The sequence below is a fragment of the Ylistrum balloti genome, unplaced genomic scaffold (assembly GCF_031769215.1).
Source record: "Ylistrum balloti isolate Yb309-2 unplaced genomic scaffold, AGI_CSIRO_Ybal_v1 Utg370844, whole genome shotgun sequence".
NCBI classification, from domain to species: Eukaryota; Metazoa; Mollusca; class Bivalvia; order Pectinida; family Pectinidae; genus Ylistrum; species Ylistrum balloti.
Genome location: NW_026782486.1, coordinates 78,890 through 91,483, shown reverse-complemented (window position 1 = coordinate 91,483; position 12,594 = coordinate 78,890). Strand labels below are relative to the sequence as shown.

The window sequence follows — 12,594 nt, the reverse complement described above, 5'->3', positions numbered from 1 at the left end:
TTTGGGATCTGTAAGGAGAGAGTTGTGTGGTGTCGGTGATCTGGGTATGTTTTGGGATCTGTTAGGAAAGAGTTGTGTTATGTCGGTGATCTGGGTATGTTTTGGGATCTGTAAGGAGAGAGTTGTGTGGTGTCGGTGATCTGGGTATGTTTTGGGATCTGTAAGGAGAGAGTTGTGTGGTGTCGGTGATCTGGGTATGTTTTGGGATCTGCTAGGAGAGAGTTGTGTTATGTTGGTGATTTGGGTATGTTTTGGGAGCTGTTAGGAGGGAACTGTGATCTAGGTGATAACTCTCTGCTGGCATGATGATAAAATATGTCTTTTTATCATCTTTAACCTTCCCTCTGGGTTCAGAGAAAGTACCAATCCCCAATGGAGTAAATAAACTTTCTATCATTTCTCCACGTCTTGTTTATATGATTGATTTACACTTGAATGGTTTATCTGTGAAAGCTGCTTCTTGATAAAGATTGCTTTCTATACTAATACAGTGCTAGCCCTTCCTGGTTTTGGAAGAAATTCTTGGTAAAGTTGATCACTAAGAAAGACATTAGTTATTTACCAATCTTCACAAGAGATAAGACATACCTTTTTCTGATACTGCTTCAGCATAATCACTCCTCATTCTTTACCAATACAGAAATAAAACCATGAGGTTGAATTGTAGACACTGACTAAAACACATTTTAGGGTAATGTTGGGAGGGACACAGGGATCAGTGTTTATACAGACTGAATTACAATGTATGATAATGTTGGGAGGGACTCAGGGGCCAGTGTTTATACAGACTGAAGTACAATGTATGATAATATTGGGAGGGACACAGGGGCCAGTGTTTATACAGACTGAAGTACAATGTATGGTAATGTTGGGAGTGACACAGGGGCCAGTGTTTATACAGACTGAAGTACAATGTATGATAATATGGGGAGGGACACAGGGGCCAGTGTTTATGAATACTTATACAATATATGTAGATGTTGAGAGAGGCAAAGGGGTATTGTTATGCTAAAATGTAGACTGACTGAGAGGCCATTGTTTTTAAAGACTAAGTATATTGCATTGTTTAATGGAGATTGACACAGGGGCCAGTGTTGATATATGACAGAAATAGACTGCAATGAATATTGTCAATTACGTGTTTGTCATACAACATTGACACTTCCATAATAAAATACAGTTCCAGTATGGATGATAGACTTCCAGTATACTAATGTAAAATGTTTCCTGCCTCCACCCACCTTTTCAACTGTATATATGATGTTTGCTATGTTTGTGTGTTACAGACTCGAGCAGTGGTTCAGGCTGGGCCCCCCTGTATGGGGGAGGGACACACCTAGACCAGGAGGCCATCCAATACATACACAAGTTCTACTGCAAGGACTGTCGCATGGAGGAGGAGAAGGCCAAAGCAGCTGCCGCAGCCGCAGGGGGAGACAGTCCTGAGGGGGGTGGGGACACCACAGATACCCCTTCAGAACAACCTATCAGTCCAGAGATTCTGTTGGAGGAAATGTCACTACAACAAAGCATGGACAAAAATAAAGAATGTGAGTTCATCTTACTAGTGTGTTGATAAAACTCAAGTGGAATTGTGGAAGTTCAAATTGGATTTTCTCTCTCTTTCTCTCTCTGTCTCTCTCTCTTTCTCTCTCTCTCTCTCTCTCTCTTTCGTTTTTTGTCAAAATCAGTTCATACCCTTTCTTCTAATCTGACACTAAGTTTGATTCAGTTTCATATAAATTACATCCTATGGATTTTATGTTTGATATCTTTGGTGGTACATCTCTGTTTGTCAATGTTTGTTACAGCTCTAAAGCGTAAGCTGCTGATGAGGCGGTCTGTGACAGAGCTGGTCGATCAGGGCATTTATCCTCGTAAGTAAGCCGCCCTGTGTGATATCACCAGGGAGGGACTATATCCTTTGTGTACTTTTACATCCTCCCTGGGAAAATCAGCCATATCTGAAATTTTAATCAGTTAACTGGAAAAATCCTTTAACAGTCATTTCTGCCGGGTTTAAAGACAATAAACAAAACAAGGGAAAATGAAATTAGTTTAATATGTAGTTACTCATTGTATAGGAGATTTTTGTAGCCCTATCTAAACAACAGGTAATGTTGAAGCTTGTTTGGCCGGTCTGTAGGAAATGTTAGTGATTTGTGTTTGGTATGCATGGTTTGGAAGATTTTCACCAGATAATGAAGGTTCATGCTCTATCTGTATGTATTTGCCAGCTCTGAAAACACCACCTGCATTTGCGGAGCAGAGAAAACATCTAGAACGGGCGAAGGTAAGTGTCTCCATCCATTACCCACCACTATTATCACAGTAGTACATGACTTACAAACCATCCTATCCTTGTCATCAAAATGCTTAAAGGTTATCTGCTCTGATGTTACTGGTGTTGGTGTTGGCATTGCTTGCAAGAGTTGTGAGGATCCTAAATGGGATATTGACACTGAGATTGCCTGAAGGTGCAGAAGTAGATATGGCTGTCAAAATTGCACTTTAGCTTCAGTTCACTGATGGCTTACTCTGAAAAAAGGATAACAAAAACATGATATTTCGGAAATCGTTGTAACCACACTTCAATAAACCATTGCATGCATCCAGGAGTGAAGAAACAGGCGACTACCACATAGCTTTTAAGATCCCCACTTTCACTTTTCTCGTCTAATTCTTATCTTAATGGATATTGTGTAAAATGATGCAAACCAAATATTACTTTCCACCTTGTCAAAAATGAATTATCTGCTAAGGATATACTCCAAACATACCATTGAAATGTTGTGTTGAGCGAAGATGTGAAACACAACCACTTGTCACATTAGAGATCCCACACCAACGATGTTGAAAGTGGGACGAACCAGACTGAAGTTCACCCAGTGTAATGTGTGACATGTGTAGTGGAATTGTTGGTGAAGCACTGTGGCTGGTTATAGTTTCTACTGCATGCATCTTTATACAGGGGTTCTTTTAAGTATGTATGGCCGAGCTCCACGATTACATCTGACTGCACTTAAAGCACTGTAATAAATATTATCTTTATGTATTGCATTGTTGCTCCAGGATAATATAGGTTTTAATTTGTAGATAAGTTCAGGTTGTTTCAAAGAAATTCAATTATACAGTATCTGTTACAAAATTCTTGAATTCTAACCTTCAGTACAATTATAGGAATTCAGCAAGACTACATTGGATAGTGTTGTAAATATCAACTTTGAGTCTAAGTTATATTTCAGTTTGAATTGGAAAGTTCAGGACAATATGAATTCTCCAAGATACTGCCTTTGATAAAGAAGTCCCTTTTCGCTTCCAGTCTAAAATATTTTCAATTTGGTAGCTGCACATTAGGTTTGAAAGTCAGATTGCTGAGAATGTGTAGCCGTAAAAATGTTCTCCAGCTGATACATTGTATACAGTAAACAGTAGCCGACTGCCTGGTGTCAGAAGTAGCCACAAACGGCAGTCCATGCACAGCACACATTCCCATCCTATTTATTATGCAATAACTAAGGATAACACAGGCTATGAACAAACAATGGCCTAGGAAACTTATTTAGGTCACAATTTCCCCCGGTTGTTGATCAATTTTAATTCTAAACATTGTATTCAGATTACACAGTGTTCTTGTCAAGGTCTGAAATTGGCAGCCTGCCTAGTGGCGGAATTATCCACAACAGTTTCATTTTGATGTATCTTGGAGGTGCTTATAGGTTGCCAACTTAGACTTGAATGTTGAAGTTGCTTGTAGTGATGGAATTGCCAGATGTTCTGCTGAGAGAGAAATGTGGAAAAGCTTATATAAGTAGTTACTTATAGATCAGCTGTATCAGCCTTTTGCCTGCACTGGTTCATCAGCAGTGATGCTGACAAAAAATGGCGACTTGAAGAACTTTATGTCTGTAATAACATACTTGACCTTGATTACATTGTAATTCTCTGCACAAGGTGAACCTTGTGCTTAGTGTTTGATAACAACACAAGTGTCATTGACATGTAACAGAGCTAAAGCTGTACCATTTTCTCAACGATACCTTGCTTCAACTGTTTATTAGACTCCTCCTATAGGGGGCTACTGTTTGTGATCAGTCTGCTCTATAGGGGACCACTGTCATCAGAATCTCCCCAGTTAGGGACTGTCATTTTTCATCAGACTCCCTCCTATAGGGGGCTACTGTTTGTCATCAGATTCCCCCTGTAGGGAATTTCTGTTTGTCATCAAATTCCCCCTGTAGTGAATTTCTGTTTGTCATCAGACTTCCAACAGTGGAGGACGTCTATTTGTCATCAGACCATCCCCCATCCCCATCCCCCCACACCACCATTAAATGCTGAGTTGTACCTATGTCATTATGTGTCATTTGCCCAATACAGCCTAGATAAAAAATGTCTACTGAAGTTCCATGTTTGTCTTTACTAAGACAATATGTCTAAGTGCTATAATTGTTTTCTATAAATATAAGTTTATGATCATTTCAGTCCTGCGTACAATAGCAATTAATATCCAATTGTTTCCATAATGTAGAGTAGGCATTGATAGGTACATCTACAATAACACTCGAGTCAAGGATATCACATCAAACATACACAACCACCAAGTCATCTGTATATTATTTATACAAGGGCTCAGCTTTACAAACTATCCAACCTCTCCATCAAACTTTTACTTTTCGTTGTGTTTTTTTATCACTGTTGGGTATTTACCAATCAATTAACAGTTACCGTATAGAGATGTTCTTTGATTGTTACACATCATTTTACACAACTTTTCTGAATTCCTTCAGAAAGAGTGATCAGATGGTTTAGATTAAGACTGCATTGTTATTGGATGATACTTGACTAACTTTGAGGTTCTTACACCTGGAAAACAGTGGTGGTTTCATACAAATGGTTTAATACATCATGATAAGAATAAAGCCAGCCCAATATTGAAATGATCACATAAATTTTCCTGTATTTTAAATCTTTCAAGCATCATCTCCAATTCATGCTTGATGACAAACAATATGTAGGTTGTATTACATTAAAGTATATGTGGGTTGTTGTGACCTATTTTCTTTTTGCTGACTCAGGATATTTCATAATTCAGTCTAAAGGAAGAGAGTGGGTATTTGTATGTCTTTTGTTTATGTCAGGGATCACTAGGCCCTGTGTTTTGTAAGGCTGTCAAGAAATGAGGTGCAAATATATTGTTTTAGACAGCAATTATTTCTCCCTGTAATATAAAGTAGATGTCCTATGTACATATCAGTTGTCTCTTTGACCTAGGGTCTTTGTGGCTCAGCTATAATGACAAGACATGAAAAGCTTGTAAAATGTTGAGTGGGTATTTCTCCCTGTGTAGTCTATGTCCTCTGTATACATCAGAGGTCGCTCTAAGGTCCTAACATCAGAGAGGCACTGCCATAACGCTCACACCAAAAATAAATGACATGGTGGAGCACAGTGGGTATTTCTCCATCTGACATGTTACACTGAAATTTGCCTGGAGCTATCTCTGACAGCACATTATCACCCATAGTGCTCTAATCTTTCCTAGCTTTCTCACTGCTAAACAAATATTTGTTTTACATTTGAAGGTGACAGAAGAAAACACATCTCAGCAAATTAAAAGCAATTTACAACAGTGTACATGTTTTTTTTACTGTTAAGTGAAGAATAGGGTAATCTGGGAGAAGGGAAAGCCATGCAAGTGTTGATTTTTTTTCATCCATCATACAGTATTAATTATTTGGGAGTCCTTGAGTCATTCTGTAGTCCTGGAGAGGGAAGAATTTGGCAGCCCCCCAGGTGTATTATCCTCCCTTAACACAGCAGTTGGTGCACAGGTTTAATGGGTACTGTCTATCACCTGGTCAAATGCTTTTCCCTCTGCTGCTGAGGCTGGCAATACCTGATACACAGACCCAAGGGATACTTGTCTTAGCGCCTACACACAAGCTTTCAACATTAGGACTTCAATTTTCCCCCAATATCTTTCATGTACTCTTACGTCTCAGTGTTTTAGTAACATTTAATCATTGTTCTTATTAAAGTGAGCATGGGGTTATTTATGAGATGCTGATGATGCTGACTAGTAAGGAGCTGTCAGGACCACCAATAGATGACCTCTCCCAGTTGTACTTTACTCTAATACATTGGAGCCTATCATTCAACACATGTACTTTTACCTATCTAATCATCCTGTACACAACCTTAGCCTAAACCACAAATATATCCAAATCAGCTGAGGATTAAGTCTCTCAGAAATAATATTGCTGTTCTTTAATTGGACCACTTTAAGGTTGTCATAACTAAAACTTTGTAATAGAAACAAACGCCAATTGTTTAGTGGTGAAATTTTCTTATTTTGTTGATGAACTTGATGGTCTTCATTAACAGTTTAATATCACTTGAGGATGATATATATTAAGTTTCCAGCTATGTTAGTAGGAGAGACAAAGATATCTTATAGGGCTGGACCTGTTGTTTAGTCTAATTACTATAATAAACAATGGCTTTTTATTATTTCTACTGATGATGGTGCTGGTTGGAAACAGAGATAACCAGATGCACACTAGTTTTACCATTTGGTAATATTAATGATGTCCACCAAGGGTTTGGGGAGGTTCATGGATTAGGTTCATCTGAAAAGAATTTAGCCCTGACGGATTTGTAGCTTTTTATGACTAGATATGTTCCTCCACGGGATTTTTAGGAGGAGCAATGGGTTCATAAGATAGTGACTAGGTTTATTTAAATAAAGTAATGAGAGAAAGACCATTGAATTTTAAGAAATTTTATAAAGCGATGAGTTTATGAGATGAGTAAGACTGTTGAGTTATAAAAGCAAAATACAATTGCGTATTTCACAGTGATAAAACTTTGAAGATTTGGGTTTTTTTTCTCCAGTATCACAGTGTAGACAAACCCTCCAATGACCTTGAGTAACAGATGGCTAGGGAGTGTGGGAGTAATACCTGACACAAATCTCACTCAATCACTTTTAAATTAAGTACTTATTTTAGGGGGTTTAATGAAGGCTAATTGACACCATCATTTGTGATTGCTTAGTGAAAACAGGTGTTGATTGACATCAGTTTAAAAGGAGGGATAGCTAGCATGAAGTACTGCCTTGTAAAAATGGTATAGACAGCTAGCATTTACTTGTGTTGTAGAGAAGGGTGTATATCTAGCTAGCATTTACTTGTGTTGTAGAGAAGGGTGTATATATAGCTAGCATTTACTTGTGTTGTAGAGAAGGGTATATATATAGCTAGCATTTACTTGTGTTGTAGAGAAGGGTGTATATATAGCTAGAATTTACTTGTGTTGTAGAGAAGTGTGTATATATAGCTAGCATTTACTTGTGTTGTAGAGAAGGGTGTATATACAGCTACATTTACTTGTGTTGTAGAGAAGGGTGTATATAGCTAGCATTTACTTGTGTTGTAGAGAAGGGTATATATATAGCTAGCATTTACTTGTGTTGTAGAGAAGGGTGTATATAGCTACATTTACTTGTGTTGTAGAGAAGGGTGTATATATAGCTAGCATTTACTTGTGTTGTAGAGAAGGGTGTATATATAGCTAGTGTTGTAGAGAAGGGTGTATATATAGCTAGCATTTACTTGTGTTGTAGAGAAGGGTGTATATATAGCTAGCATTTACTTGTGTTGTAGAGAAGGGTGTATATATAGCTAGTGTTGTAGAGAAGGGTGTATATATAGCATTTACTTGTGTTGTAGAGAAGGGTGTATATATAGCTAGCATTTACTTGTGTTGTAGAGAAGGGTGTATATATAGCTAGCATTTACTTGTGTTGTAGAGAAGGGTATATATATAGCTAGCATTTACTTGTGTTGTAGAGAAGGGTGTATATATAGCTAGCATTTACTTGTGTTGTAGAGAAGGGTGTATATATAGCTAGCATTTACTTGTGTTGTAGAGAAGTGTTGTGTATATATAGCTAGCATTTACTTGTGTTGTAGAGAAGGGTGTATATATAGCTAGCATTTACTTGTGTTGTAGAGAAGGGTGTATATATAGCTAGCATTTACTTGTGTTGTAGAGAAGGGTGTATATATAGCTAGCATTTACTTGTGTTGTAGAGAAGGGTGTATATATAGCTATCTAGCTAGCTAGCATTTACTTGCATTTACTTGTGTTGTAGAGAAGGGTGTATATATAGCTAGCATTTACTTGTGTTGTAGAGAAGGGTGTATATATAGCTAGCATTTACTTGTGTTGTAGAGAAGGGTGTATATATAGCTAGCATTTACTTGTGTTGTAGAGAAGGGTGTATATAGCTAGCATTTACTTGTGTTGTAGAGAAGGGTGTATATATAGCTACATTTACTTGTGTTGTAGAGAAGGGTGTATATAGCTAGCATTTACTTGTGTTGTAGAGAAGGGTGTATATAGTTGTAGAGAAGGGTGTATATATAGCTAGCTAGTGTTGTAGAGAAGGGTGTATATAGCTAGCATTTACTTGTGTTGTAGAGAAGGGTGTATATAGCTAGCATTTACTTCAGTTTTAGAGAAGGGGATTTATTTATAGATTCCTGGTCCATCCTGTATTACTGATTTATTTCTAGGCTCGTAGTGCTCTCATTATCATGGTTACAAGTTCAAATCAGCTGAGCCAACAGTTTTTTTATATTGACTTAATGAGCACATATTTTATAGTCAAGGTCAACAGGTCAAGGACATCAGTTCAAGACTCAGATTGGCCTCTAATACTGAAGTAGTCATAAGTAAGGACAAAGTAATTAAAGAGACTTGTAGGAATGAAGCTTTTCAAATGATTTCACCTTGCTTAATGAATCAAATGTCAGGTAATATTTAGGGTTCAGGAACCTAGGTAGTGTACCCAAGGTGATGGATCATCAAAAAGATAAATACTTGACTGCAGTCTGCAATTTTCTCAAGAACTCTTTCCAACAAAATAAATTTAATGAGAAACTGCTTGATGACCCCATTACTCCAGAAAGATAAATTGCCTCATGTGTCAATCGTACAAGAGAGATAGATGTTTTTGTGTGTCAAACATGGGAGAAATCCAGAGATGTTACTTTAAGGTCACCATGGCACCATTTAAATGGAAACCTTCTGAATATTTGGTGGATCTTTCACCACTGCTTTATGCTTGTCAGATGATTGAGATTCAGTAAATAAATGTTTATTACTGTCACCAGGGGGCAACGCAATCTCAGTGCTTTTCAAAGAAAGCATTGTATAGGAAATAACTGTGTTTTATGAAAGTTAAAAATGGTGGACGGTTTTTCCATCTTGAAATGTGGCTTAATATAGAGATAGAAAAATTGATAATGTTAGTTTTGTGATTTTGTGTTTCTTATCATGCCAATAAGAGAAATAAATATTTTGATGGGAGAAAGAAGGTTTTATTTAAAATTTCTAATGTGACATATCTGGAAGTTTTATCATGCACTTGTATTGGATTTCCCTTATATGACAAGAGTGTTATTGTTCCATATCATCACGGAAAATCTGTGTTATAAAAATACTGTAGCAGCTTGTGGGAATATAGGCAGAAAATACCAAGCTATAATTGCAGAATTATTGGACTTTGTCCTCAGTCAAACTGAAACAATTTAAGACTTATGAACTTAATTGGTATGGTCTTAATTGTTATGCCTAAATAAATTTTCTGCAACTATGTAAGTTGTTTAAAACATGTCTGCTATCTGTTGAAGATCAAGGTCAGTGATGCACTGAGGAATGTTTTGTTTCATACGTCATACCTAACAGTATGAAGGAGCATTGAGTACAAATTTCTGTTTACGTAATGAGCCTGTCACAGGGTGGTTTCATTTCTTTAGCAAGGGTAGTTTCGTTTCTTTAGCAGTAGTTTTTCTATCTCAAACAAACCATTTGGTAAGTTTTGCGATGGCAGCCAGTCAGTGTCTGGTGATGTTACTTGAACAGTAAGGTCAGACACATGCTGTATACTTTCTTATTGGTGAAGCATTTATCTAAACATATCTGTTACTGTACCAGTAGATTATTGGATAAAGGATTAGGTTTATCATAAATAAGGATCACTTTATCAGTAGGATTATTGGGTATAGAATAAGGTTTATCAGAAATAAGGATCACTTTATCAGTAGGATTATTGGGTATAGAATAAGGTTTATCAGAAATAAGGGTAACTTTATCAGTAGGATTACTTGGTAAAGGTTTATCAGAAATAAGGTTCACTTTATCTGTAGGATTATTGGATAAAGGATTAGGTTTATCAGAAATAAGGATCACTTTATCTGTAGGATTATTGGGTATAGAATAAGGTTTATCAGAAATAAGGGTAACTTTATCAGTAGGATTACTTGGTAAAGGTTTATCAGAAATAAGGTTCACTTTATCAGTAGGATTATTGGGTATAGAATAAGGTTTATCAGAAATAAGGGTAACTTTATCAGGATTATTGGATAAAGGATTAGGTTTATCAGAAATAAGGATCACTTTATCAGTAGGATTATTGGGTATAGAATAAGGTTTATCAGAAATAAGGGTAACTTTATCAGGGATTATTGGATAAAGGTTTTTATCAGAAATAAGAGTTCACTTTATCAGTAGGATTATTGGGTATAGAATAAGGTTTATCAGAAATAAGGGTAACTTTATCAGGATTATTGGATAAAGGATTAGGTTTATCAGAAATAAGAGTTACTTTATCAGTAGGATTACTTGGTAAAGGTTTATCAGAAATAAGGAACTCAGTATCAGTAGAATTATTTGGAATAAGCTTTAACAAAATTATCAAAAGGCACCTCTTTTTGGACAAATTTCAGATGAGTCCATCTAAATCTATTATTTCATGTACATATACACATAACTGACACCTACCATCGTACAACCAACTTGCACAAATACACAACTAAGGTCATTCACACTGGAAAAACACACACAAAATGATAACTTAAGTCCATATGTCACAAACACAGGTACACACAGCAGTAGACACCTTAATGCCTGATAGTGACCCGTATTAATATGTACCTGATAGAAAGTGATGTGGCAACAGGATGAAAAATGATCTATATATAGAAACTTGGTCACAGTCAATGTGCTATATTGTTGCCAGATGATGGAAGCCTCCTTAATAAAGAGTATGTAACATCTTTATGGTCGTTTTTATAAGCCGCCTGGTGATTGCTCCCAGTTTGATGGTTTTGTTGATATTTTTCCGTTCTGATTGCCACCATTTCATGGTGTTCCTATGTACTTTAGTTGTGATTCGTATTATTTTATGGTTTTTCTCCATATTCTTTCTCAATATTTGCTATTTTCTAAGTGTTGGTAAGGTTACGTCTTGATTACTTACAAATGTTATGGACAAGTGTATAATGCATGGTTGTCAGAGATAACTACAGCTCATTGGTCACATTCCCTTGGTGATTTTTATGACTTTGGGTGAACTAATATGCAAGTTGCCAGCACCATTTGGTAGTTACTCTAATCTGACAAGTGAAAACATGTTAGCTCCTACAACCAATTGTCTGATATTGACTCTGGTATGTCTTTGTGTATTTGTCTGATATTCACTCTAGTATGTCTTTGTGTATTTGTCTGATATTCACTCTAGTATGTCTTTGTGTATTTGTCTGATATTGACTCTAGTATGTCTTTGTGTATTTGTCTGATATTGACTCTAGTATGTCTTTGTGTATTTGTCTGATATTGACTCTGGTATGTCTTTGTGTATTTGTCTGATATTCACTCTAGTATGTCCAGCACAAACATGTAAGCTCCTACAACCAATTGTCTGTTGGTATTGACTCTAGCCTGACCAGTACAATGCCTTGTAAGTGCTATCTGTACAGCATGTCTGGTGTTTGTAGTGGTCAGTAGGGGGCCTATATGGATAGGGGAGTGGAATTAGGTAACGGGAGTGTCTCATCTTTTGGGAAGATCTGTCAGCACTAGTTAATGAAAAAAACAAAAGTGGATACCACTGTGAACACTAGGTCACAGAGGTTATTTGGTGTATGATCAGCAGCCGTGTATCGCCACAAACACCAGGAAAATTTAAACAGGAGTCTCTGGTACCCAAACCTACTGGGTTTTTGATACGGATATGTGATTTCAACTAATTATCATGATATTCTTGTACCTGGAGACAGGGAGTCCGTGGTGAGGGAGAATTTGATACTGATCAGTGCTATGTAATCAGAGCCTTTGGAGACATCAGCCTGTTTATCTTAAATATGTACAATTCATCCATATCTACCTATCAATTGGCCTGCAGTTTTCTATCTCATTATTTATTGGATTATGTAAGATAAAGGAACCTGGAGTCCTTCATTACTTTGTCAGAGATAGTACTCTGTCTACAGATAGCTGTGCTCTATAGGTCCTGCCTCTGCCAAGTCATGTTGGCTAATACTGGCACTATGGGGTACCTGATGGAAGTCACTAAATTAAATTAAACTGTTGCCTGTGTTCTTGTCCCAAGCCTGATTTCTTCATATTTGCTGGCTGACTGGGTTTGGGGGTGTTTGATGTGTTAGACAACCCTTGATGAGACAGGTTGTCTGTAGAGGGGAGGTTACTGTGGTGATAATGAGGAGATGGCTTTTCAACTTTGTG

The 12,594-nt window shown here is 37.0% G+C and overlaps 1 protein-coding gene across 1 annotated transcript in view; it reads left to right on the top strand.

Moving 5' to 3' along the window:
* LOC132559043 (myocardin-related transcription factor B-like) overlaps positions 1–12,594 on the top strand; it is a 48,476-nt gene that overhangs the window by 14,450 nt on the left and 21,432 nt on the right. The window contains exons 2-4 of the mRNA XM_060223651.1: positions 1,287–1,550; positions 1,812–1,877; positions 2,238–2,293. Of these exons, the coding sequence (XP_060079634.1) occupies positions 1,287–1,550; positions 1,812–1,877; positions 2,238–2,293 (386 nt within the window). The remainder of the gene's footprint in view (positions 1–1,286; positions 1,551–1,811; positions 1,878–2,237; positions 2,294–12,594) is intronic.